Source organism: Drosophila yakuba, chromosome X (genome assembly GCF_016746365.2).
Source record: "Drosophila yakuba strain Tai18E2 chromosome X, Prin_Dyak_Tai18E2_2.1, whole genome shotgun sequence".
Taxonomy (NCBI): domain Eukaryota; kingdom Metazoa; phylum Arthropoda; class Insecta; order Diptera; family Drosophilidae; genus Drosophila; species Drosophila yakuba.
In genome coordinates, this window is record NC_052526.2 from 17,037,993 (window position 1) to 17,063,444 (window position 25,452).

Below are 25,452 nucleotides of genomic sequence, written 5' to 3' on the forward strand. Positions count from 1 at the left end.
TAATAGTGGTATTTACTTGTTTATTAAACTATATAGGGTTTCTCATATTTAGGTGCATTCAGATGACTAGTTTTTCATTACAACATCCCATCCCAACATTTCGGATAGTTTCGCCAATTCAAACAATCTTCTAAGATTATAAAATGCTCGTTTTCGAACTTAGTTTTCTTTTTTTTTAATGACTTATTACCTCCACAGAAATAAGTAAAATTAGTTGATTGTTTTACCACTAAATATATAAATAATAAATATTAAACATTATGGATTACTAGAACCTCATGAGCTTAACATAATCTCCCAAGTAAGTAAATTATGTATTGTGACTTACCTGCAAGTTGAACGTATGGGATCATATCGAGTTTGGGTATCGCAGGAATCGTGGAGTATTGCAAATAGGAAACAAAGAAAAACAGTGATTAGTCAAATTGTTAAACATATATAAGTCATATTATAGATCACAATACACAGTACAAGTTACGAGTTATCAAATTCTATTAATTCTAAATACAAGTGCCAAGCAAAGGCATTTGGCGGCAACGAGTGCGAGTGGCAAAAAAGGCGAAACAATAAGCATATAGAGTACTACTATTAAGGCATGATTGTACAGAAAGATGTGGCATATAGAACTGACCGATCAGGTCAAGGCTTACAGCTGTAGCTAGATATCAAGAACAGGATTTCGAAATCTTTTATTCCTGCTGGTTATACACGGGTTACACACACAATCTCAGATGCTGCTGTTTGGTTAGTACGAGTAGTTCCGAGTATTACACACACACACAGAGGCACACATATCACATCGAGGGTTGGGGATTTTGGATTTGGTTTGGATTGGTTTCGTTTGGATTTGGATTTGAATTTGCATTTGGATTGGGATTTGGATTTGGATAGGATAATCGGAAGGTGAAAGTGGGCGTTGGGGGCTTGGCTTTTCACTTACCCGCCAGCAACAAGTATCATCTGCATGGTTTCAGTTTCAGTTTCTGTTTCAGTTTTTGTTACAGTTTCGGTTTTGGTTTCTGTTTCGATTTTATACTCGTAATTCTGGTCTGCTTCGATGAGCTCACTGAATCCTTGCCAGTATGTGTGTATGTGTATGTGTATGTCTGTGTGCGTGTGCGTGCGTGTGTGCGTGTCTAGTATATGACTGTATGTGTTCTAGTACGTGTTTCCTAGGTGCTCAATGGGTGAGTTAAATGCAGCTGCTGGTTAATTGGGCCCCGGCCGCCTGCAGCTGCATGACGGCCACCGAGTGGGCCGCTCCTGGCCTCTCGGGCTCCGAGAATCCCGCGTTGATAGTCACGCGTCGCTGTTAGCTCTGCCTCACTGTACTCGCTGCTGCTGCTGCTGCTGCTGCTGCTGCACGAACGAAAACTGGCACTCGACCTGGAAGCGTTGTCTGTGGCTTGTCTGCTCGTTTAGTTGCCATTTGCAGATCGTCATTTGGTATTTACTTATTTAATCACTATTTATTTTCGGTTTGCCATTCTATTTGATCAGTTTGGGGGCCTCGTCGATTATCTGGGCACATTGCAGATCTGACTACGCACAAAAAATTTTAGGAATTAATACTCCCCTCAAAAATTACGAAACTGTCTTGTATTGCTCTATTGAAAAACGGAGACAGGAGTAGCAAAGGGCTTCTGATCGGACATTTAAATCAATTGATTTCTATGGAAAATACCTTTGGGCGGTTAATTACTTTGTAGCTAAGATTTTGTTGGGAATTTATTTAAGTGGAAAATTAATCTGTTGGCGGAAAAATGGTTGCTTAAGTAATGTCGAAAATTTATGATTGGCCATTAAAAGTTTTCAATGAGTTGCTGCCTTAATAAATAAATAATGTAATTCATTATAACTCTTAATACCAAACTAAATTTTGAAACCAACTGACTAAGATGTTGAATACAATTAGTATATGATATAATTCAAATAATCATTTGCAAGTGACCAGATGATCCACAGCTAAGAGCCCCTTAAATAATTCCATAAAATTGAACTAAAATTTCATTTCACTTTGAATTGCTGTTATTTGTTGATTTTATTGTCGTCGATGATTGCGGTTGATTCGTTGTGGGCTTACTCGTTTTCACTGCCGGTTTGGTTTATCAGTTGTAATTACATTTTAGTGGCATTGGCATTGGCCACATGTTGCTGCCAATTGTCGCTGTTTGTTTATTTATTTATTTATTTGTAGAGTGAATGCACTTTTGGCCAAACGTATAGCCCAATAATGGGGGCACTTAAAAAACAAAAAAAATTGTAATTGATATTCTCATTTGAGATTCTAGTATCTCATTTATCACTTGCCGCCGCTGCGTGTTTCATTCCGTTTTGTTTTTCGGGCGGCAAGGTCGTTGTTTGGCGGAAAAAATTCTATTTATATATGCCCATCTCGCTTCCACAAACACACACACACACGCACCCTCACACACTCAGCTGTGGCAAGCAGCTGTTTTGGGGACTGGGCACCAGGAAAAAAAAACGCATATACATTAGGTATATGTAGATCCAAAAAATCCAAAAAAAAAGAACGATTCCTGCGGGGCAGCTGCCGTTGAGTTGCGCTCAAGTTGGCGCCACGCGGTCAACTGAAAACGCTTTTGCCGCTGTTGCTACTGCTGCTGCTGCTGCTGCTGTTGCTGTTGCTGCTGCTGTTGGTGCTGCTGCGCTTCAATTAATTAATTAAACACAAATTTTCGTTTGCTCGCCGCGCATATAATTACAAAACAAAATATTACGCATACGCCATGGTGACGCCACGATTCCCAAGAGCAAAGCCACACACACACACACAGAGACACACAGTGACAAAGTCGCAGAGTGATAAAAAAAAAGACGGAAATATTAATAAATGTAAATAAAACGAGAACTTCGCACAGCTGCTTTAGTAGCTCTTCTTCTTCTGCTGCAGACATGCGCCTGACCCACACAGACACACGCACACACACACACACACACTCACACTGGCACACGTACCGTTTTCCTTGCTCGCATTTTTTCCATTATTGAAATTTGTTTACATTTGGCCGGAGACAGGGAAAATAAAGGAAACACCGGGCCATCGAAGGCAGTTAACTAGTGGGCACACACACACACACACACACACACACACACACACACAGCACAGAAGCAATACATTGTCGTTTTTAATAATCCCATATACACACACAATTGTGGTTATATACGTTAAAAAAATCCTAGAATATTTTTTTTTCTTCAATTTTTGCACTTTAATTGAACAATTTTCCCATTCGCCTATCCGGCTCACATTGCGTATACGTAACGAAAATGCCGCGAAATGAGCGCGGTCCAAAATGTGAATGTGCTGCCGTGTTCCGCTTGCCAAATCGTTTCTGCCCAGCAGCAGAAAGAGATGGCACCAAAAGCCAGAGAGAGAGAGAGAGAGAAAGTGTGAGAAAGGCTTCGTGGAATGTCGGCATCTTACGGACACAGACAGCAGCACAAAAACACGGACATGGACCCGGCTTTGGCACTGTAACACTGACACACTGACATCGGGAAAACGTGTAAAATGGTAAGGCGATGCGCGAGGGGGAGAGGTGCGGGGAAACGGGTGGAAAATGGAGTGGGTGTGAGTGAAATGTGGGCGGCGTTTGGAGGCAGCGTAGCGTAGTAAAAGGACTATGGAAAGCTTTTACAGTTAATACGATTCGGACAGCATTTGACCCTGCCTCAGAGTGTTGAACTGAGTTAACTCTTTGTTTCAATTAAGTTAGGCAAATTGTGTTGCAACTGGCAACAAACAAATATTTATGCAGCACTTCATTTCTGCAGCTCAACGCTGCAGCGAGGCAAGTAAGCAAAACTAAATAAATTATCTCAAATTATGCACAACTTTAAGCGGTTTCCTAAAGCGGAAACTTGCGACTAAGTGAAAATGGTATTATTGGTACAGAAATCTAATCATAAACTAATTCATAACTTTAACAAATAACCGTTTAGTGTCGCACTTCCAAAGGAAGTGAAACCAAACGCACCACAAGGAAAGTCCATAAATCTTCGCGTTTTATCAACAATCGAAAACGAAACATTAAATCCTAAATACATTCAAGATTAACACAGATTCGTGAACTATTATTTATACACTAAGCTTAGTGCACACATACAATAAATAATCCATACATTTATTCTATGTTTCAGCATTTAAAATAATAAATCACAATTATATCTGCACACAAAACTAAACATTAGGTTATTTGCTTTCGGAAATGACCATTCTTTATCCTTGAAACTATAAAGTGGGACACCTAAATATGTAAAATAATTTTAAAAAAATAGTTCGCCTTTCCAACATTAAATCACAACTTTTAAAACAAAGTTAATTTAATGTTTACTTTTAGACATAAATGCCTTAAAATAACAATCAGAAAATGGAGAGAAAAGCAATTAACTCTTTTAAAATCATACTTTTAAAAACAATAGAGAATGTATACAGCTTTTTCTAGTGTTGAACCAAATTACTAAGTGGGCCTAATTCACAATGATGTGATGTCACTTCATTTATATTTCATTGACGGAGGACACGAAAACTCTGTTATCCCAGATTGCTAGTCACGAAATCTATTTTTAATGGCTTAGATTAACCGCATGGCGTTTATTTATTGTTACACACACTTGCACAGATATTACGCACAAGCAAACTGAAATTTATCTGCTGAAAATTACACGAATTTGGCCAACTAGGTTAAAGTGGGTAACTTCAAAAAAAAAGAGAGTCACAGCGAAAAAAAATGGGACAAAATCACAAATGGTTGGAAAATTGAATTTCCTCTATTGCACTCGAACCAAACACTTGAAGCCCGATGCTAACGGTAAAGATAATGGTTATGATGATGGCAACTGGCAACTGGCGAACGGAAACTCAACGCAGCATCACAACAAAATTGAAAGCGGCTATGGGTAAGGTCCAATCTTCATGTTTCACATTTTTCCAAAACGTTTCCATGGTAAATCCCCCGAAGAGAGAGCGACGGCGATTAAAAGAGAGCCAGAGACGCACACACACACACACAAGCACAGAAACAAAAAAGAATGAGAGAGAGATAGAGAGAGCTATTGAGAGTGCAGCAGCATCACGCACACACACACACACACACAAACTACACACACGTATTTGTTTGTTATTTCTTGTGAATTCCGTGAATTCCTTTGATAAAAATAAAGGAGCACGCTTCTCGGCAAGTGTGAGTGGTAGCGGAGAACCGGTTGTGAATTGGGAGCCATTTCAAGGACTCGCAGGATGTGTGTGCATGTGTGTGTGCATTTAATTCAATGGCTCAACCCAGATTAAAACATTAAAAAATGGGACTTTAATGCGATTGCTACTCTCGACTGGTTCCGCGTGCGACTGCGACGTTTATGCAACTGGCTGTGTCGATGCCACATTTTCACCAGCTTTCCCCCAGCACGCACACACACACACACATACACACACACACACACACACACAGAGACAGGGGCACCCACACTGATATACAGACACACGCAAACAGAGCCACACACATCGATAGCGACAGCATTTGGGTGCAACAACAAAAGCAAGAACAAAAATTGATTACTAAAACTGTGGAATGACTTTGGAGCGATGGCAAACAATGCAAATGAAACTGGCGAAAATGAGAATGGGAATAAAACGTTAAACGTTTCTTTGGCGCCACCGGAACCACCACATTTCCCATTTTCCGCTTTCCCACCTAACCACCACCTTCCCGCTTTTCCGCTTTCCCGCTTTTCCGCTTCTCCGCCCTCTGCCACCTGTCAGCCCAGCGGGTTGAAAGGTGAAAGGCAGCAGACGGTAAACGGCAGACTTCAGACTTGCGACTTCAGGCGGCAGGCGGCAGGTGAAAGTTGATCGGGGCTTCCAAATTCAGTTGCCACAGTGTCTCTGTGTGTGTGTGTGTGTTATGTGTGTGCGTGTGATTGTAATTATAGCCAACTGTTCCACATTCTGACACAGAGATATGCATTTAGCGTTTGGCTTTCGAGCGACTTGAGGCTTAGGCAAAAGTGCAAGACATACGTGTATCGCCACCTAGCCGCCGAACTGAGGTGGCTAAACAAAACAGACTAGCAGACTAGCAGACTAGCAGACTAGTGCCAAATGCCATAGACAGCAAGCAAACAAAAAGCAGAAGACAAACGAAATTGAAACCGAAACCGAAACCCACTGAGGAACTGGAACGCTGCGAACGCGGAGGCGTTGCAAGAAAAAGAAGTACACTTAAAAAAAACCGAACGAATCTGGTAAAATATTTCACACTGAAAACGATTTGTACCTTAGGGAAAATGAATGCATTTTTGGGAACATAATTCGATCAATACTACTATTCTTATATATAAAATAGAAAAATTTAGCATACTTATTAAAAAGTACGTACATAAATATGTTATATGATATAATCCTAACTTTCGGAATGGAACTACCTATTTAATGTTATCAAGAAATTGGCATACTTTATCGCAAACTACTTTAAACCCGAACATTACGACTTAAAGCATGATTAAGTATACAAAAATTATAGTGCAGTTTCCCTTAAAAAATACCACTCTTTAGCTATCTCCAAAAAAAAAGAATAATAATTAGAAAACTTTCTCGCAGTGCCGAAATTGTAGGTGTGTGTTGGTGGCAAACATGGCACGCAAAGTGTTCTAATGACGTTTAAACTTGGTTATCGGAGCAAAAGTCGAAGGAGATATCAGGACAGACAGCCGGACGGACAGAAGGACAGAAGGAGCTGGAACATGGCACACAAAGATGGAACGCGAGAGGGGGGAAAGGAGCCGCGGAGGAGGGTGGAAGGTTGGAGATAAGGAAGCGGAAGTTGGCAGGCGAAAAAAAAGAGAAGAAATCAAGTAGAGCAAAAAGGAAGAAGGAAGAGCAATTGACATTGATTGGTCGGTGGCCATCGGTGGGTTCATCAATCAATTCGATTGACTGGCGATTGCTGCGGCAAACGAGGGCCACACAAGCAGAAAATAATAATGGAAATTATATGTTATTCAATGGACGAAAGATATGGATTCACTTTATCGATAAACACATGAGTTCTGCACATGTGTGCCATACGTACGTGCTTCAAAGCGATTTCAAGACCAACAAACAAACGTCTTTACTTGACCCATAAATCTAGAAAAAAAAAAACACATCCTTGGCCATTTCTGGTACTCACAGCTTGAAAGCCCCAATAAACTCGTATTTTCTGTTTCAATCTGCTTTCGAACATAACTTTTAAACAATTAGCACAAATTGAAATGATCTTTTTCGGCACTTTTCACTTTCGAAACTCTTTTTGCAGTGCAACAAAGGTAGCTTCACTTTCTGTCAGTCAGGACTTGCACCTATGTCCCCCTTTTTTTGGGGAGCTTTACCCCAAAAATGGATGGACTTTTTAGAAACTAGTGTCAAAGCAAAGTGGAAGCGGTCAATGGAGTTTATTTTTGGCTGGGTCACAGCACACAAGCATGTCAGCGGGAGGGGGATGGGGAGGGGGAGGAAGGGGGGAATTTGCGTATCAATTGATTTTCCGAGAAGGAAAATGCGAAATGCGACTGGGAAATCCCCTTAACCCGCCGTGCAACAAATCAAATCAAATCAAGGAATACTGCATAATTTAGCTGTTCTACTGCTTTTTACCTTTGTTTTGCCCAATCAATTTTTAATTTCTAATTTTATCTGATGGACAAAATCGTTGGGGGTTGCACAAAATACCAAAAAAAAAAAGAGGAAAAAAAAATCAATGCTTAAATCCTGAGAAAGCGAAATCGAGTAAAATGGCAAAAGGCTAAAAGGGAAAAATTGAGGCCACAACACAACCCATCATATTTACATTTTTTCGATCTCATCCTTGATGGCATTGACCACGAACATCCTGGAGCAGCTGGCGATATTGCTGCGGCTGCTGCTGCTGCTGCTGTTGTTGCTGCAACTTAACTGCCACTTAACCACAATGCACAACTTAACCACCAGGCACAAATCACGTGAAAAAAATGTGAAAAACTTGAACAAAAAGAAAACGGCAATCCGCTGGCCGGCCAGAATGCGTTTTGCTCGGCCCGAAGCCGTCGACGGCCATTATCCTGCCAGCGAAAGGCAGCAGCGAACACACACACACACACGGTATGGGTATGGGTATGGGTATGGGGTATAAAGGATCCGTGATCAGGATCGAGGATCAGATCAAGCGCACACACACACTGCTCCACTCAGCAGCTGGAAGTAATTACTAATAATTTCTTTTTGGAGTTTTCTATCCGCACCGAGCGAGGAGCAGGCAACGCTTCCGCTTTCCGCGCCGAGTGCAACTGCAACTGCAACGGCAGCAACATCAGGGCGAAAAACCGAAAACCAGAAACCCAGAACCGAAAATGTTTTGCCTGACTGCCGAAAAATATAAAAAGCAAAAACTAGCAAAACCAACAAGTACAATAGGGCAGAGACTCAATTCAAACGCCAGGCAACAACAATATTTGTCGCCACAGCAGCAGTGGCAGCAGCAGAAGTTGCAGCAGCAGCAGTAGCAGCCACACCAGCAACAACACCAATCGACTAGGCAGTAAAAATTTCAAAAATTCCAGCAGCAGCAACAACAAGTGGAAAAGGGCAACGCAGACGCCACAATTATTGGGCATCCAACTGCCGAAAGGCAGCAGCAGCAGCAGCAGCAACAACAACAACAACAACACTTGCCACAGCGACAACAATCAAAGACTGTGGAGACACCGAGGGCAGCAAAGTCGACGGCAGAGGCAGTGGCAGCAGTAGCAGCAGCTGCTGCTGCGGCAATTGTTGCTGTTGCTGTTGTCATTTGAACTGCAGCAGCAGCAACAGCAACAGCAACAACAGCAACAGCAGCAACAGCAACAGCAGCAACATCAGCAATTGCAGCCACTTGAGTGCCCAAAAGGCCTAGTCAAATATACTCATGCATATATGTACACATTTATACACACATGTGTGTGTTCGTGCGGCCTTTTCAGTGTGTGTGCAACACATTTATAGCTGACACTTTGTCATACGAGGCGCTTGACAAAAATGTTATTTATACGGGGCAAGAACACACTGAGCGGTGGCAAGAACAGCAGGCAACATCGAGTGCCAAGTGCAACGACTAGAGCGAAACCCTCACTTTTTTTTTTTAGCTAAATAAGGCATTTTCTTATATGTATATGATATTTTAGGAACCCAAACAATTTGTTTAAGAAGCCTAAAAGCATGCCGGTAATATATCTAGATATCTATACTTAATACTTCAAGTTATTTTTAGTGTTAAACTTTATTAAGACACAAATACTTCACAGCTAGGCCTTCAATAAGAAAATATTGCATTTGTTGAAAAATAGCTAGCTGGAAAGTATGTAAAGGCAGTACACCTCACCCGTTTGAAACAAAATGCTAAGTTTCAAGCTAATCTAACCATAATTCCAATCTAAAACATAACTATTTAATATATTTAATATAAGCATCTGAAAGTTGTTCTCAAAGTCAGGGCATCGGCGATTCGCTGTAGCTGGAAAGTGGAACTTGTTATTGCCATTGCTGTTGATTGCTTGTTGTTGCCGTTCGCCCTTTGGCCAATTTGCTTATTGTTCGCCTTTTGGCTCCGTTTTCCCCTTTTGGCCGTTGGAGAAGCGGAGAAGCCCCCCTTTTTTTGTGTGTCAAACATGCAAAACATCAGCCAGAAGCCAGAAACCAGAAGTTTAAAGTCCACTCGGGGAAGTTAAAATGGAAAAATGGGGCTGCGAATGCGTCGCCCGCTTTTAAAGTACAGCGAAAAAAATAAATAAACAAAAAGAGGGAATGAAGACTAAAAATAGGAAAATGGAAAAATGGGCGGAAAATAAGTCTGCTGTCCATGTCACAATTTTTGTCATATGCGGCACAATAAAAGAAAGCAGCGGGCGGCGAAGGAAGGATACTCGTAAGTATGAGAAAAGTTGGCAAAAATCGCTTGCGTGATTCCATTGAAAGTTTATGACGGCAAATAAATGACAACAGCAATCTGAGAGTCGTCGGTCGTAAAAAAAGATGGACGACAAACTGTCGCGAAATAAATCGCTGCTGACGTCGTCACTTTGCCCCGCCCCCACCCCCCTTTCCATACACTCACTATATACATACATACACAAAAATATATACATATATGTATATATTTCTTGCGAATTTTTGTCGCAGCGCTCAATAAATAAGTAAAATGCAGGGCGCAAAGACAAAAGGGCCAGGTGAGCGAGCAGAGGTGAGAAAACAGCAGCAGCAGAGAAGTGAGTAAAGTGAGAAACAGGTGAGTGTCTTCGGTGACGTCAGCGCCTCTGGGAGGTGGAGCAGGTTCATCAACAGGGCCTAATGGATTTTTTAGCCATCTAGCCTGCAGTGGCGACCTTCGCGCCAAAGCGCCGATGGCTGCGGTGCACTGGGTGGTGGGTGATGTGGCATATATTTTGCACATTATGCATGCAGCTGCCGCAAGTAGCAGGCAGGAAAAGCTGGAAAAGCTAGAAAAGCAAAGCCAAAGCCAAAGCACCAGCCGCAGAAGACGAAGCACGTGCAACTTTTACTTTCATTCGCTTTGTGTTCGTTTCGTGCTTCGATTTGCCGGCGAGTTCAAGGTCGCTGCCTAAGGGGGGTGGCAAGGGGTGTGGCAAGGGGGGTGGCAATGGGGTGGCATGGTGTGGCATGGGATGGCTGGGTAGTGCCTCCACTAATTGGTGGCCCTTGCGGTAGAGTTGTGTGTGCGAGACGCCGCTCTTGCTGCAGCTTATAAGTGAATGGATTCCGTAGCCTATTTTCCTGTGGCCCAATGAAAAAAAAAAAAAAAAAAAAAACCCCCTCTTCTCCGCGAAAAACCGGTGCAAATTTGAATTCATTTCCGTTGCCAAGATTATTAGCCCAACCAGATGGTAAACACTTGGCCAAGCAATCAGCCTAATTAAGGGAAACTTTCAAGAGTTTCTAGCTCGTGAGAAACTTTTCAATTATGCAAGTTAAGCCATATTTAAGTTCTTGTTTTAAAATAAAAAAATTTAAATATAACCCTTTGAAGATACAATTTTATTAAATCTTCTGAGAAGAACAAGCATACATTTACTACGTAAAATATGTACAAATCACTACTTAAATTCAAGCCAAACTATTTCATAGGGACTACAAAATATTTAAATGTTGAGTAACAATTTATGAAGATATTCAATGCCATATCTTACATAAAAACCACCTGAATGGTGAAACTAACGGATCAGAAAATGTAGGTCAACCGCAACGATTTTGCTTTCAAACATGTCAAACTAATAATAGCTGCCACTTGATTCGTCGGTAAATACAATTTAATTACACACTTTTGCGCACCTTTTCAATTGCTTTGCCACCCGCCAGTGGGAATTATTCAGCAAAAGCGAGAGTTACAATGGCCATTACAGGCATCGAATAATTAATAATTACCCCGTCATTAGGCGCAGCGAAAGAAATCGCAAGCAACAAAAATGCAAATCACTTGGCATTGGAACACTACACCCACACACACACACCCACGCACACACACACACACAGCGACTAATACATGGACATACAATTGCAATGGGCCAAATGATATTGTTTTGTCCTCGCCAAAGGCCTTTACACTTGGCCCAAAAAAATATGGCATAAAAATGGGAAAAATAAGTTGCGAGTGGCCAACTCAATGAGTTCTCCTCCCAGTTCGCTTATCGCTGTGCAAAGATCGCCACAAAGGCCATGTTACGAAATTATTGGACACACACACACATGCGAGCACGCACACACACCAGCGGGAAAAGGGAAGCGCTTGTAAGGGTGTGTGTGTGTGTGTGGTGGGTGGGGGCAAAAGGGGGGGCAGGAGGAGGAGGAGGACATGCAATGCAAATAGTCAACACGCCGCCACATGCCGTGCACACAAATCAAGGGCAACATGTCTCATTCCGGGTCTGTTCCCACGTTGGGGTAGCCCAGGGGGGCTGAGGGGGGGGGGCGGTAGGGAGGAGTGCTGGGTAGTCGTTGGTGGGCGGTGGGTGGTGGGGTGACGAGGTCGCCTTGCCGGGCAATTTAAATGGCGGCTACATGTCGCAGCGCTGGCGTCGCGTGTTCTCGCTCTCACTCTTCCCACACCTAAAGCTCTCAGTCGCAACACTGAAAAAAAAATACTGCTAAACGACTTCTTATAAATCGAGGTAATAGAGAATATAATTTGTACTATACAGCATTACCAATGTGAACCACAGATAAACAATGCAGATTTCCATTAAATATATTATTTGAATATATGTTAAAAGCAGGCATGGTTTTTCTCTCAGTGCACGCTGCTTTTGTCGCCCACGTGTTGGCCACTAAAAAGGGGGATAGGCCCCAGAAATGAGCGTGTGTGTGCGTGTGTGTGTGTGTGCCGTGCCAATTAACTGAAACTGCAGAGTAATGTTTTTGGGGCCAAGTCAGTACTCCCGATTTCACCCGCCCCCACACTCACACACTTACACACACACACACACACACAATATGCCATTATAATATTCGCTTCTGTTATTGTTTTCTTGTTGCTGTTGTTCGCTGTTTGCTGTTTGTCGCTTCTGGCATTGACATAAATTCTTTTTTAGCAGCAGGAGGAAAGAAAGCCGAGCAACAAAGGGCACAACAAAAGTCCACAGCGACACGCAAGCCACATTAAAGCAATTCCACACCCCATTTCAGTGCCCGAAAAAAAACAAAAACCCAAGGCATTACATAAAGGCGGTAACTATACTCGTATATACATATATGTGACTAAATAAACCAAAGTCCCAGAATCAAATGGCTAAAGGAGAAACAGCTGTCGAAGATCCCTCAGTTGAGCATTGAGAGTTGGGAGCACGGAGCACACACACTCTGATTTGTGCTGACCTACGGCAATTAACCGTCGTCATTTGGCATCGCACAAAAAGGGGAAACAGCGATTTCCTCAGCCACGGTGGCGTATACGTAACGCCTGCTGGCAGACAGGATAACTCGATGGCCAGGACACTGACTTATGCTGGCTCCAGTTAGACGCACAGATGACTACGCATTTATTTCTCGCCATATCCCCCGTCCTCTCTGCGAACTTTTCAGAACTAGTTTTTTGCTCACAGAGCGCTTGTTTTTATTATTTTTATTTTTTTTTGGTTTTTTTTTTTAGCCGGAGTTTGGAGCTGGCGCCGTCTACTGTCTGTTGATTCAGATTCGGTTATAGATTCTGGATTCATTTACGGTTTCTGTGTCTGTTTCTGTGTCTGTGACTTTCGGGCATTGACTTGGCGGCAACTTGGCTCTGTTTCTGACCCCAAGCCAAAAACGTCGCGTTTCCCTGCCATCTTCTGGCGTCCGCTGTTGCGGACATTACGCATTCGCCCTGTGGGACGGCTAAATCTCGGTGAGCAAGCTAATTATGCCCATGTGACACTCGCTTACAATTCTTGGCAAATTGCTATTGTCCGCAATAATATAGAAAAAATCTATTCAGATTTCAAGCGACATATGAAAGCCATTTTATAATTTGAAAGGGATTTGAACAAATCAAGACTAATAAATAATTTCATGTTGCTCTAGCACGGTTTAAATGCTTTAAAAACGTGTATAATTGCAAGTTATATCGAATTAAAAAAATATTTAAAAATTTAACAAAATACCCAATAGCAAATGCATACCTGACACAACGAACAACTCATTTTAAAATGTCATATGTCCTAGGAAATTGCAAATATTGCAACTGGTGTCACATGGGCATAAAATCAAATTTGCAACTTTTTGGTGCTTGAGGCGAGGAGAATCAACAAGGCGAAAAAGCATTGAGAAGCGATAAAGCAAAGCGGTACTCAAACTAATTAAAATACTATGTATTTGCAGGTAATCATAATCGTTTTATTCAAATCGTTACAAGCAAGAAAATCAAACGAATGGCAGCAAATGGCGTAAATCAAATGGTAATAGAAGCACTTGTTTTGCCGCATAATTTTCAGAAATATTTTGATAATTGTTTTTCTCATTATTTTTGGTTTTTTTTTTTTGGTTTCGTATAGGTGAGGCTTAAGAGCGGTGGGTGCTTTTGGATTTTTGGTGATGGGTACTTCTCATAGGGGTTCTCCGGTCCCTTGTCCTTCTTCTTGCTGGCCGCTGGTGTGCTCTTCCTGGGTCGATTCATCATGGGATCGTCCATGGTGCGCGACGATTGCTGTCTCGTATGCGCCGGCGGTCCAGGTGGCTTCTTTTTCTTCTTTTTTCCAGCCTCCGGTTGCAAGGGATTGAAGGCGAACTGCAGATGTTGCTGCTGCTGTTGCGTCTGTTGCAGATGTTGTTGCTGCTGCTGTTGCTGCTGCTCGCGGCGCTCCAGGAAGGCGGCATTTGCCGAGGCCACCGTGGCTATTCGCTGTTGCTGCTCCAGATCCTCCAGTTCCTTCTCCCGCTTCTTGGTCATTTGCACCAACTGCGAACTGCGTCGTCTGAGGGCGGCTGCATACGGTGTGGGCGTGGCCACCGGCGGCACCATGTCTCCCACACCAAACAGCCGCCTAATGCGCCGCCGACTGTTGATGAAGCCCAGTCCCAGCTGCACGCCCAATCCCAATCCTGCAGCCGCACCCGCGGGCGCCGTCGTCTGGCTGAGCGAACTGCTAGCGCCACCCTCGCTGCCGGCTCCCAGCATCTGGCTGAAGTTGCTGTCCAGATCGCAGCTGCTGGCGGAGTCGGCGCCACAGGGAAACAGATATGTATTCAGGGTGCTGAGGGTGGTGGATGTGGAGGTGCCAGTTCCGGTCAGGGTTCCAATGCGACTGATGGCACCCGTATTGCTGCCGCCCAGCGGATGTGGCTGCTGCGCGTCGAGTGTTGCTGCTCCTGTGGCTGCCGATCCTGAACCTGATCCCGATCCAGCTGCTGCTGATGGCTGATGTTGCAGGTTGAGCGGGAGACTCAGTGGCAGGGACAGTGGCAGTGGCAGCATCACTGCCGTGGAACCACTCACGCTGCCGGTGGTGCTGCTGTCGTAGCTGTGCGGATTCACATAGATGTGATTGTTGTTGGCGCTGGCCGATGATGCAGTTGCTCCTGCCGCTGCAGTGCTGCTGGTGTTGACCACCAATGTGCTGTTGCTGTTGCTCTCATGGTGATTGTTGTTGCTGGCTTGATTTGCATTGCTGCTGCAGCTGGTGTTGTTGTTGATGCTGCTGCTGTTCGTGTTGCTCAGGTTGACCCTGTAAAAGCTGGTGCTGCTGGTGGCATTATTGTTGTTGTTGTTGCTGCTGGAGCACGCTGGCGCCGTTGCAGGTCGCGATGTCTGTGATCCTGCTCCTGATCCGGATCCGGTTCCGGATCCAGCTGCATTAGCCTCCGAATTGGCAGTGGTTGTTGCTGCGGCACCTGCCACCTGCTGCTGTTGCGAATGATCGTTGCCATTGTTGCTGCTCATTGCTGTGGTTGTTTGACAACTTTATGGGTTAAATTCTTGATTTTAAATATTCCGCATTAATGTTTATAACTCATTTTTAAAGCGCATTAATTTTTTTGTAATTTATTTCAATTTTTTGTGATTGAAAGTGATTTGTTGGTTTAAACACAATTGGTTCGCTTGTTAATAATGATACTGAACACGAGTTAACTTTTTTAAGGCAGGTTTGTCGTTTTAACTTTATTAACGCTACTTTTTGTTTTCTTGGTTAAATGCTAACCATGATTAATAATAATGGTTTTCTAAAGGAAACGTTTTAGTTGATTTTTATTTTGATTTAATGTTCACTTCGTAAATTTTTAGCCAAGGTGCATTGATTATAAGTTTATTTGCATTAAATGTTTAACAGCGAATAGTTTTAGGTGTATTAAAGTTACCAGATTGTTTTTAGGTGTTTATTGTGCATAGTTTTACATTAATGCTATCTCGCTTGCTTTAACTCCTTTAAGGACCCCTCCTTTTACATATCACAATTCATGTATTTTCCTTTGGATGCCATCCAAATGGAGTTGAATGCACTGCTCCGCTTGCTGGTAAATGGAAAATAGTAAATGGTAAATGGCGAATACTAAACGGTTATGGCCAGACGTTAGCTAATCGCACAGTTTTGCTGGACCTTTTACGCACTTTCCTCTCGCGGCACTCGAACAAAAATCACAGACAGTGGGGTCAGGAGGTCAATGAAGCTTATCACTGGGCACGCACACATACGCAGCACGGCAAAGACACTTGCAAAAAAAAAATTGTTTAAAAAATGCATTGCCCGTTTTTACGTGGCACACTCATATGATTTTTTTTTTGATTAATTTTCGATTAATTTTTGTATATTTTGTTGGGACAGACAGAGCGCTCTGTTATCAGTCAGAGCCACGTGCTTAACGCGCCGCGTGTCACAATTGTATGAACTTTGTGCCGCGTTGTTGACAATGCCAAAAGCCAACAGCAGCAGCAGCAGTTTCAGTGGCAGTGGCAGAAGTGGCAGCAGCAATTCCACTAGCAACAACGAAGTTGCCACACGCACACACACACACACAAACACACACTCGTCAGAACACAGAGAGCGAGAGAGAGCTAGTTAGAGAAAGACAGAGAAAGAGAGAGAGAGAGAGAGAGAGAGAGCCCTGTTAACTGGCTTCCTGGCTGGCTGGCCGGGACAAACTATTCGCCAAAAACCAGAACCAAAAGCCAGAAACGGCACCGAAAAAAATTCCAAAAAAAAAAAGAACAGGAATCTAAGCCAGCAGCACCACTTGAACCGCTCACACACACACACAAGTTTTCTCAAACATGCATATATATATATTTATATATATATATATATATATATATACATATTCTATATAGTACAGGCATGGCAACGATTCCTCATCGCTGTTGTCGTCGTTTCAATTTCGGCCAGTTTCGGTTCAGTTGGGTTCACTTCATTGCTTAACTTAACTAAATGCTGCAGATGGTGGCAACACACACACACACACACACTCACGCGAGTGCACTAACACATATACACAAGCACACATATGCTGGCGGCCCGACTTTAACTCAACTTGCAGGAACAACAAGGGCCAAAGCTCGTGAACTCCGAGTTACGAGTGTGTGGTGAACACTCGCGACTAAAAGTGTAGCATACTTTTGAGGGTTTGCCAATATACCGTTAAACGTAATTTAAAAATAATTATATGTTAATATTTATTTATGGTAGCAAGGTAATTCCTTTGCTTAAACTTATTATACAATTGAAGTGAACTTCTGATTGGTAAATATGAATTGTACAATTATACTAAGCGAATAATTGGGTATTTGATTAATTCTTTCTCTTAAGACCAAAATGTAACTTTTTTTCAATGATTTTTTTATGCTAAAGTGTGAATAATGGTAACACAGCGAGTAGTCCAAAATGCACATACTTCTTATCTACTTCAACTGGCAGAACTTTAGACATTTCCATGCGCTTGCTGCTATCTTAACTCCTATAATCTTGGCCGTGCTTGTGCGTATGCGAGTGTGTGAGTGTGAGTGTCTGACAGCCGAGGGCAACATTTCAATTCGGCTTCGCGTCGTCGTCGTTGCCGCAGTCGCTTTGCTGTCGTTGTGTTGTCGCTGTGTTGTCGTTGTCGTTGTCGCGTTCGTCATTTTTAGTTTAGTTTGTTTTGCTCGTTTGCTGGTCCCTCGGTTTCGTAACATTCTCGCTGTGTGTGTGCCGTGTGTGCTAGTGTGTGCATGTGTGTGCGTTCGCATGACGATTAATGTTAATGTGTGTGCAGCAGCAGCGGCAACAATGCACGGCGACAAATCAAGGCCAACTTTAATGTAAAGCCAATGGGAGATGGTGAAAAGTACAACATGCTATTATATGCCTATAAACTATTATGAACAGAGTTCGAATATTGAGCTAACAACAAATTTGGAAAGACATTTCACGTAAAATATTTTACATTTTAATCGAAAACAAAGTACGTAACAGAGAGTACGCAAAACACTTGCACAAAATGTTTTGACAAAAAACAATCTTATATATTATTAAATAATGTTCATACTTCATTAACAATATTCTATTTATATTGTTCTAGTTGGCAGTCAAAGTGAAATTATAAAATTATCAATAGGATAGCCGAAAGTATTACGTTACATTAAAAAAAAAATACTAAATACTAAAAAATACTAAACACTCATTAAAATAAATACTAAAGAATACTAAATACTAAATAATACTAAATACTTAATACCAAAAAATACTAAATAATACCAAAAAAACAAGTGCCCTCCTCTGCGCTTCTCAAAAGTCCTACGTAAGCAAACCACTTTTTCGATGTTTTTATAAAAAAAAATACTAAATGTGAGTGAGTGGTGCAGTGACTTAATGTGGCAGCAGAGGATACCAATAATGTGATTTCGACCTACTGGAGGAAGTGCCTGAGCTAGCTATTTTCCAGGAGCTACAACCAGCTGTTAGCTCTGACGTGGAAAGAGCTTAAGGAGAGGGGTGAGTACCAGGGAGAAAATGGAGAGGGACGCTTAACTTTCTAATTCTCTTGGCTGCGGCTTCTGAAGCTGTTTGTTTTATTTTGATAATTTTAAAAAGAAAAATGATATAGAAATTATAAAGATAAATGATAAAGAAAATTATATATTTATAATTTACATTTTTGTAAAATTAAGGCTAAAAAGGCGGCTATCTACAGATTTTGGGCACAATCTATTTCGTTTTTCAGTAATTATGTTGCCACAGACACTCGAGTGTTTTTGCCACTCACTTGCGGCTAAAAATGCTGTTCCATTATTAAAATTAATCAAAGCTCTGATGTACTCATAAGAAAAGTTGATTTATATAAACCAAGTAGAATATGTGGTGTACCAAGCCCATATACCATTTGCCTAATTTCCGCCTTGGACTCAGCAGCAAGCTCGTTAAATCCGAGCACCCATTCATATTCCGAATCAAATTCAAATTTAAATTCCGATATCATTTGGCGCAACACTATTCGGTGGCAGGGTGTTGCCAAGGACGAAGGACAATTGTTGCCGAGTGCTGGAAATGGAATGGAGTGAACGGGAATGGAATTCAATTGCATGTGCGATTGCAATTTGTCGACGAACGGAGCAACATTGAGCATATGACGCATACGCAATGTTGGCCCATGGATCATGGCCGGCTCTCTGTGCTGGTGTTGCCATGCAAATTGCCCTGGCCCAGTGTCAGTGGTTGGTCGTTCGGTGGTTAAGTGGGGCAGGGTGGTGGCTCCCGGTGGCTTGCATGCTCGACGACCATGGGGCAAAAGCTGAACCAAACCAAGCAAACACTCAGCGAAAATGCGCAATCATTGTGAAGCAATTCATGAATGCCAAGCACTTTTCATAGCACACTCAGTTTTACACAGCTCCCTCATTCTTTAGCACAGCTGGACTTTTCTTGAATTTTCATTTCAATAACATATATATTTCTTACTGTGAACTTAACTCAGCTGGTGCTGGTAACCTTCATGGCTAATAAGCAGTCACGGCACGTGAGGAGAATGGCGAAAGCGTTTTCCGGAGGGGGCTACTCCAAAATATTATTGATCAAATGTTTGCCACAGTGAGACACAGATTTCCTTTTGCGGGGAGGGGGTGGTGGTGAGGTGAAAGCCAAGCAAATAATATCCGGCAAAAAGCCACGACCACGAGTGCAACGGATTGCATCGGAAGCTGGAAAATCCGGGGGCATCTGCTTGCCCAGCTGGATGTCAGATGGATGAGGGCACCCTCTCGACCAAGTCATTTGCCTCGAAGGCTGACAAAACGATTTGCATGCTAAAAATAACAAAATTGATGGCCTTTTCTCCGCTCACTCACACACACTCAAAAAAGCGGAAAGCCGTGTGTGCGTGTGTGTTCCAAAACGAAATATATATCAAGTAGAAAAAAAACAGAATAAATGAAAGAAAGTTGGGGCAAATTACGTGGGGGGAAATTGAAGGGGCGGTTGTTTTTGCGGCTAACTGGTCATGGCCACGGTGAAGGCGACAACGACAACGACAACGACAACAAAAACGACAACCAAACAAAGGCAAATCAATTAAAAAATGTTCGTGAAAACAAAACAGAGCAGTAGCAGCAACAGCAGCAGCGGAAAATGGAAACCGAACAAAGAAAAACCAAAGACGAAAAGTGCTGGGCAAATATTTCCGCTTCACGTCAAGGCTGTGGCAATCAAAAGCCACACACCACTCACTCACAAAGGACGAAAAGGACGAAAAGGAGAGCCTGATGCGATTGTTTCGTGACGTCTAACATATCCGCTTTCCCACTTCAGCTGCCAACTCGAAACTCCCCTGGTTGGTCACAAAGTCGAGAGATGGCATATGTTTACACTGCTAAAAGTATGGTGTGATCAAAGATTCAATATTCCGAATATTTCTGGGTCGTAAAACCCTTGAGTAAAGAAAACCTTATTCAGCATTACATATTTGTATAATAGTATAGTTGTTATAATCATCATTTGATATCTTCTTTGTTTATAATTATTAATTATTTAATTTCAAAATAAAATAGCACAATTACAGAGCACTAAAATGGCTTAGTCCTACGGAAATACAATCTAGCAATTTGGTACTACTGCAATCTATACCAAAGTTACACTGCGATTCTAAGAAAAAGTCAAAAATCTTGGCGCATATTTACATCATTTTAAAATTATCCTGCATGACAAACTGCTTTTGCCTGTCTCCATTCCAATGCGAATCATATCCAAATTTACACACAGCCACACAGCACACACATTGAAAAAAATATTTAGAAAAAATTAGCCAACTATATGCAAAACGAGCAAGTCTTGATTCTCCGTAGAATTGGAGATTGGAGATTGGAGTTTGAAGTCTGGAGTGTGGAGCTCACTACCTCTTCTTCTTGTGACGCATCTCTGCTGGCGAGCGCACGTGTGGCGCCGCATGCATAATTCCAGACACCAGTTTTGTGAATTTTTTGGGGCCCCACGCGACGCTCGAAATCCACGGATTATTTTTTTTTGATTTTTTTTTTGTGTTTTGGGTTATGTGGGAGCGATGTGTACGGGCGCGCGCGCCACTTGAAAGTGCAACAGCGTGGCGGGTTGACACGGCCACAGCGACAGTGGGTGGTGGGTGGTGGCTCAGTGGTTCGGTGGCTCGGTGGTTTCAGCTCGACTTGGTGGTTCACAACGATCGCAGCTGGCTACTTTTTCCTCATCCATACCCATTGCTTATCTCAACTTATACTGTTTTGTTTTTCTAAACTTTATTTAACTTTCTTTAACTGTAAAACGCCAGTCAAATCCTTTTCCAATGATTAAATGTTATAGTGTAGAATAAGTGCTATATTTAATGGCAGCTTGGTTAGTGTATTTAATGGACTGCTTGGTTAGTGTATTTAATGGACTGCTTGGTTAGCGTATTTAATGGACTGCTTTCAACGTCGGGCCAGCTTTTTAATTTAATTTTCAAACGGCTTTGGCCAAAGTAGGAAATGCCCGAGAGCAGAGCGCCTTGAAGGTGTAGAAAGAGAGGTTTTCTCAGCTAACGAGGTAAGAGAGAGAGAGTGAGAAGTGACAAAAGAGGGCAGCCAGAGAGAAAATATGGCCAACAAGCAGGGGGAAACGGGATGAGGTGGGCTAAGATCTGAGAGACATGGCGGACCGCTTGTTAGCGCATTTTAAGTCGCCGCCAAGGTTGAGCCTTCTTCTTAATAATCATCACCAATCATGCCCTCTCTCTCACGCACACGCAGTCTGTCTCTTTCGCACCACCGAGTGACAACAAATGCAAGGCATATGCGCTTTTAGACCACGTTAATTAGCCGCCACGCCAATCGATGGTAGCACAAAGCTGAAAACTATAACATAATACATAGGAATGAGGGAAAACCTAAATAGTTTGACATATTTGCAATACGAGGTTGGGTGAAAATGACAAGTAGAAAGATTACATGACCGTAGATATGGATCATCTGGTCAACTATTTTGGGGCTAAATGCCACAGATCATAACTCAAACGTTGCCCCGAGGCACCTGCACATATTTGCCAGTCGTAAACGCTAAATGCTCGCTCCAGAGTAAATATTTAGAAAATAATAAAACCAAATTTAAATGCAGAATGAAAAAACAACGATTTGGTCGAGGCGCGTGCAGAAAAACAAAAAAAAATAAAGAAAATGGAAATGAAAATGAAAATGAAAACGAAAAGGAAAAGGAAAGTCTGAAATCGCGTGGCAAACTAAAACGAAACAATGTGGAAAAGAGATTTTCCGGCAAGGGGGGCCAACTAGTTTTCATAATCCCAAATCACACTGACTAAGGACTTTTTTTTAATTATATCGCTAATAGCTTGGAAACACAACAAACCACTTGTTTCTACAACATTTGATTCGACTATGATTTATTTTCGAGTTTCAAGGACCGCAACACGTAGAACAAGGTTTTCTACGATTATTAGATGTGACAATCAAGTGCACTTACTAGGTTTTCATAATAATAATTATACATAGAATTTTATGTAATTTAGTTTTTTTAAGTAAAGAAATTTTCCTAATGAAACTATTAAAGTAGAATTTACAACAATTATTTATATAATAAATATTTTGTATATAAAAGCGCCGAATTCTAAAGAAACAATTATTTTTTCCTCCAAAAATTTATGAATTTAAATGAAATACCCAAAAAAAACAATAGAAGTTCATTTAGCTTAAATCTACTTATTTCAAGTGGGAAATTCATGATATCGACATTACCAATAGGGAGTTAAATCAATGACTTTGGATCTGCAGATCTGATAAATCTCATCGATCATTTGCGGCGGCAGCGACGGCGACTGAAGCAGCGACGGCGACAGAGGCAGCGACGGCGGCGGAGGCGTTGGCAGTGGCAGTGGCAGAGGCAGAGGCGGTACGGAAGGCGGTACGCTTACCTTGGCGCTTGGCTTAAGCTGCCGTGCGTCGTTGTGATGTGGGCCATGCAGGCAATCCATTCATCGACCTACTCCACTTTTTCTCTCTCTGCACTTGCACTTTGATCTCCACTGGGATTATTATATTTTTTTGTTTTTTTTTGGCGTCTTTTAATCGCTTTTCCAAATCTGTCTGGCTTTTCCTTTTGATTCGCTGGCAAGTCGGGAAACACTTAAGACTCTATAGATCGTATATAGATCGGCCGATATGCGTTCGCATACGAGTATATACATATATGTACATACTTTTATATATATACATATACATTTGTGAGGGGAGACAAATAGACAGACGTCTAGATATATACTTATTTATATTCAAATGACAAAAGAAATGAAACGAGACAATTTTCATTTATTTTTCACTTTATTTGTTGTCCACGCAGCGGGCAGCGACGCCGGCGTCGACGCAGGCAGAGGCCGGGCGTGGCGAGGGGCGGTTGAGGGGGCGGGGCCACAGTTGTCGCACACATTTTTCACATTTTCCACCGCCCCGCGCGGCTCGCACAAATAACAACAACACAAAAAAAAAAAACATTGGATGAAAAACAAAAAAAATAAAACAGAAAAGCACAGCACTCACGAAAAAAATAAAGAATTTTAGATATAATTTTGTGGCCAGTGTGTGGCAGAAAGAGAGGGCTACAGATAGGTAGAGGGAGATGGGGCATTGGCAGATTGACAACGTCATCAACGAGAATGACAACAAAAACGACCAACGCGACACTTTTCCTTTCACATGAGAATCCGAAGACGATGAAGATGATCTTCGGATCATTCACTTTTCACCGCACGATCATCAACTGCACTCACAACAACAAAAATATGATCAGGATTTTACCCGCTACTTCTATACTGCTATATTTCGAATTTGTAGTATTTATATTTTTTGGAATTGTTAAAATATTTATTTTTTGTTTAAACAAGTGCGAAGCGATCACCGGCGTGCGCGGTACTGAAAATCGCTCTGCTCGCAGGCCTCAAAATGCTGCCGGCGTCGCAGTCGCGTCAGGCGCCGGCAGAGGCAGCGAAGTCAGCAGCATCGGGAATATCCAGTCTATATAACGATCCTACAGTAGCTATAGGTTATGAGAAAGCATTAAAACAATCAATAACAAATAGTTAAAAACCGTTAATATTACTGAAGAATCTATATTATTTACAATTTCCATCTTTCAATGTAATAAAAATATAAACTTAATAAATGCATTAAAATATATTTAAAAAGGAAACTACATTTTTAAAAGTATTTTTAAAAGTAATTATAATAATTTAATAATTTCTTCAACGCGTATCTCTAATTATAAAGCATCTTGTTAATGCAAAATAAATTATATGTTAAACGGCCATAAATTTTCATCTAACGTGTTTGGTAAATATGTTCCTTCGAATCCAACTTATACGTCACATTGGCGTTTATATTTACTGTAGCAATTTGAAAATGCGAATGTTGAATGTCTGAGAATTGTGGGTGAGTGGGATTCAAACTGTCTATCTGGCAATGCGTTTGTGTGAAAAGTGTTTTTCACGCAAATTGTTTGCAACGTCAACGGCCAGCGGCGACCCAAAGAAGCGGCGGTCAGAAAATTCGTTTATGCGTCGGCAAAGTACGCGTATTCTTTAATAGTTCACCTTTTCTTATGATATCTACAAGATACTTGTATAATATATATTATTTATATATTGCCACAATAAAGGATAATTTCCCATACAATACCCTTTCTAATGCTTTAATTTTTAATATTTCAAATGAATATTAGTATAGAATGTTAAATATAAAATACATATATAACTAAGCATTTTATGCCTTTCAAAAATATGTGTAATTTAATACGAAAACCTTGAGTGCTTTCGCCGTATAAACGAAGTATTTACCCAAATCGTTAACCAATCACTTAGTACCATGGCCAAGAGCCCTGTGAACCATTCTCGAATTGCATTTGAGGATTTTTGTGGGAAAGCGGAAAACGTGGGGTTGGGTTGGACAAGGGGGGCGGTAGATGACTGTCCTCGGCCTTGGTCCAAAATGCCTCGAACCCTCAAAAGAGTCGAGAGCAACAAGTGGGCGGGCAGGAGGACACAAATAATCACGGGAAACGAGACCCAGCCAAGTATTTGACAAAAAAATCAAACAAACAGACAGGCATTGCTTGTTTTAAGGGGGAATATCGATTACACAAATGACATGCAACTGAAAATCGATGACAAATGCCCAGGAAAATGGGAATCGCCTTCTGACAAGATAGCAAAATGGCAAGATGGCAATATGGCACGGCATGCACGAGTGATTTTCATCTTCCGAGTGGTGGCGGCGAATCGACGCAAATGCAAAGTGCAATTTCTGCACAGTATCAATTAATCACAAATATTTGCATTCAGCAGATGGCAGATGGAAAGCAGAAACCAAAATAAATTGAATGGGCCACAAAACAATGTTAATACACTTATAAATGCGTTTGAATCGCGTCTCCAGATTAACAACATCGACATACACAATTTCACACATTCTCGCCGCGACCTTC

The 25,452-nt window shown here is 41.8% G+C and overlaps 1 protein-coding gene across 15 annotated transcripts in view; it reads right to left on the reverse strand.

Annotated features, from left to right (window-relative positions):
- LOC6525735 (potassium voltage-gated channel protein Shaker) overlaps positions 1 to 25,452 on the reverse strand; it is a 116,799-nt gene that overhangs the window by 67,695 nt on the left and 23,652 nt on the right. For 2 of the 15 annotated variants that reach the window (XM_039371101.2, XM_039371096.2), the window contains exon 1: positions 22,892 to 22,953. The exons of 3 other annotated variants lie outside the window; for them this stretch is intronic. In XM_039371101.2, coding sequence (XP_039227035.1) covers positions 22,892 to 22,938 — 47 coding nt within the window. In that variant the 5' untranslated portion in view covers positions 22,939 to 22,953. Of the gene's footprint in view, positions 1 to 940; positions 1,536 to 7,850; positions 7,907 to 14,103; positions 16,258 to 20,636; positions 20,676 to 20,852; positions 20,888 to 22,891; positions 22,954 to 25,452 lie in introns of those variants that run through there. 10 more of the 15 variants (XM_039371076.2, XM_039371072.2, XM_039371091.2 and 7 more) reach the window with 9 other exon arrangements.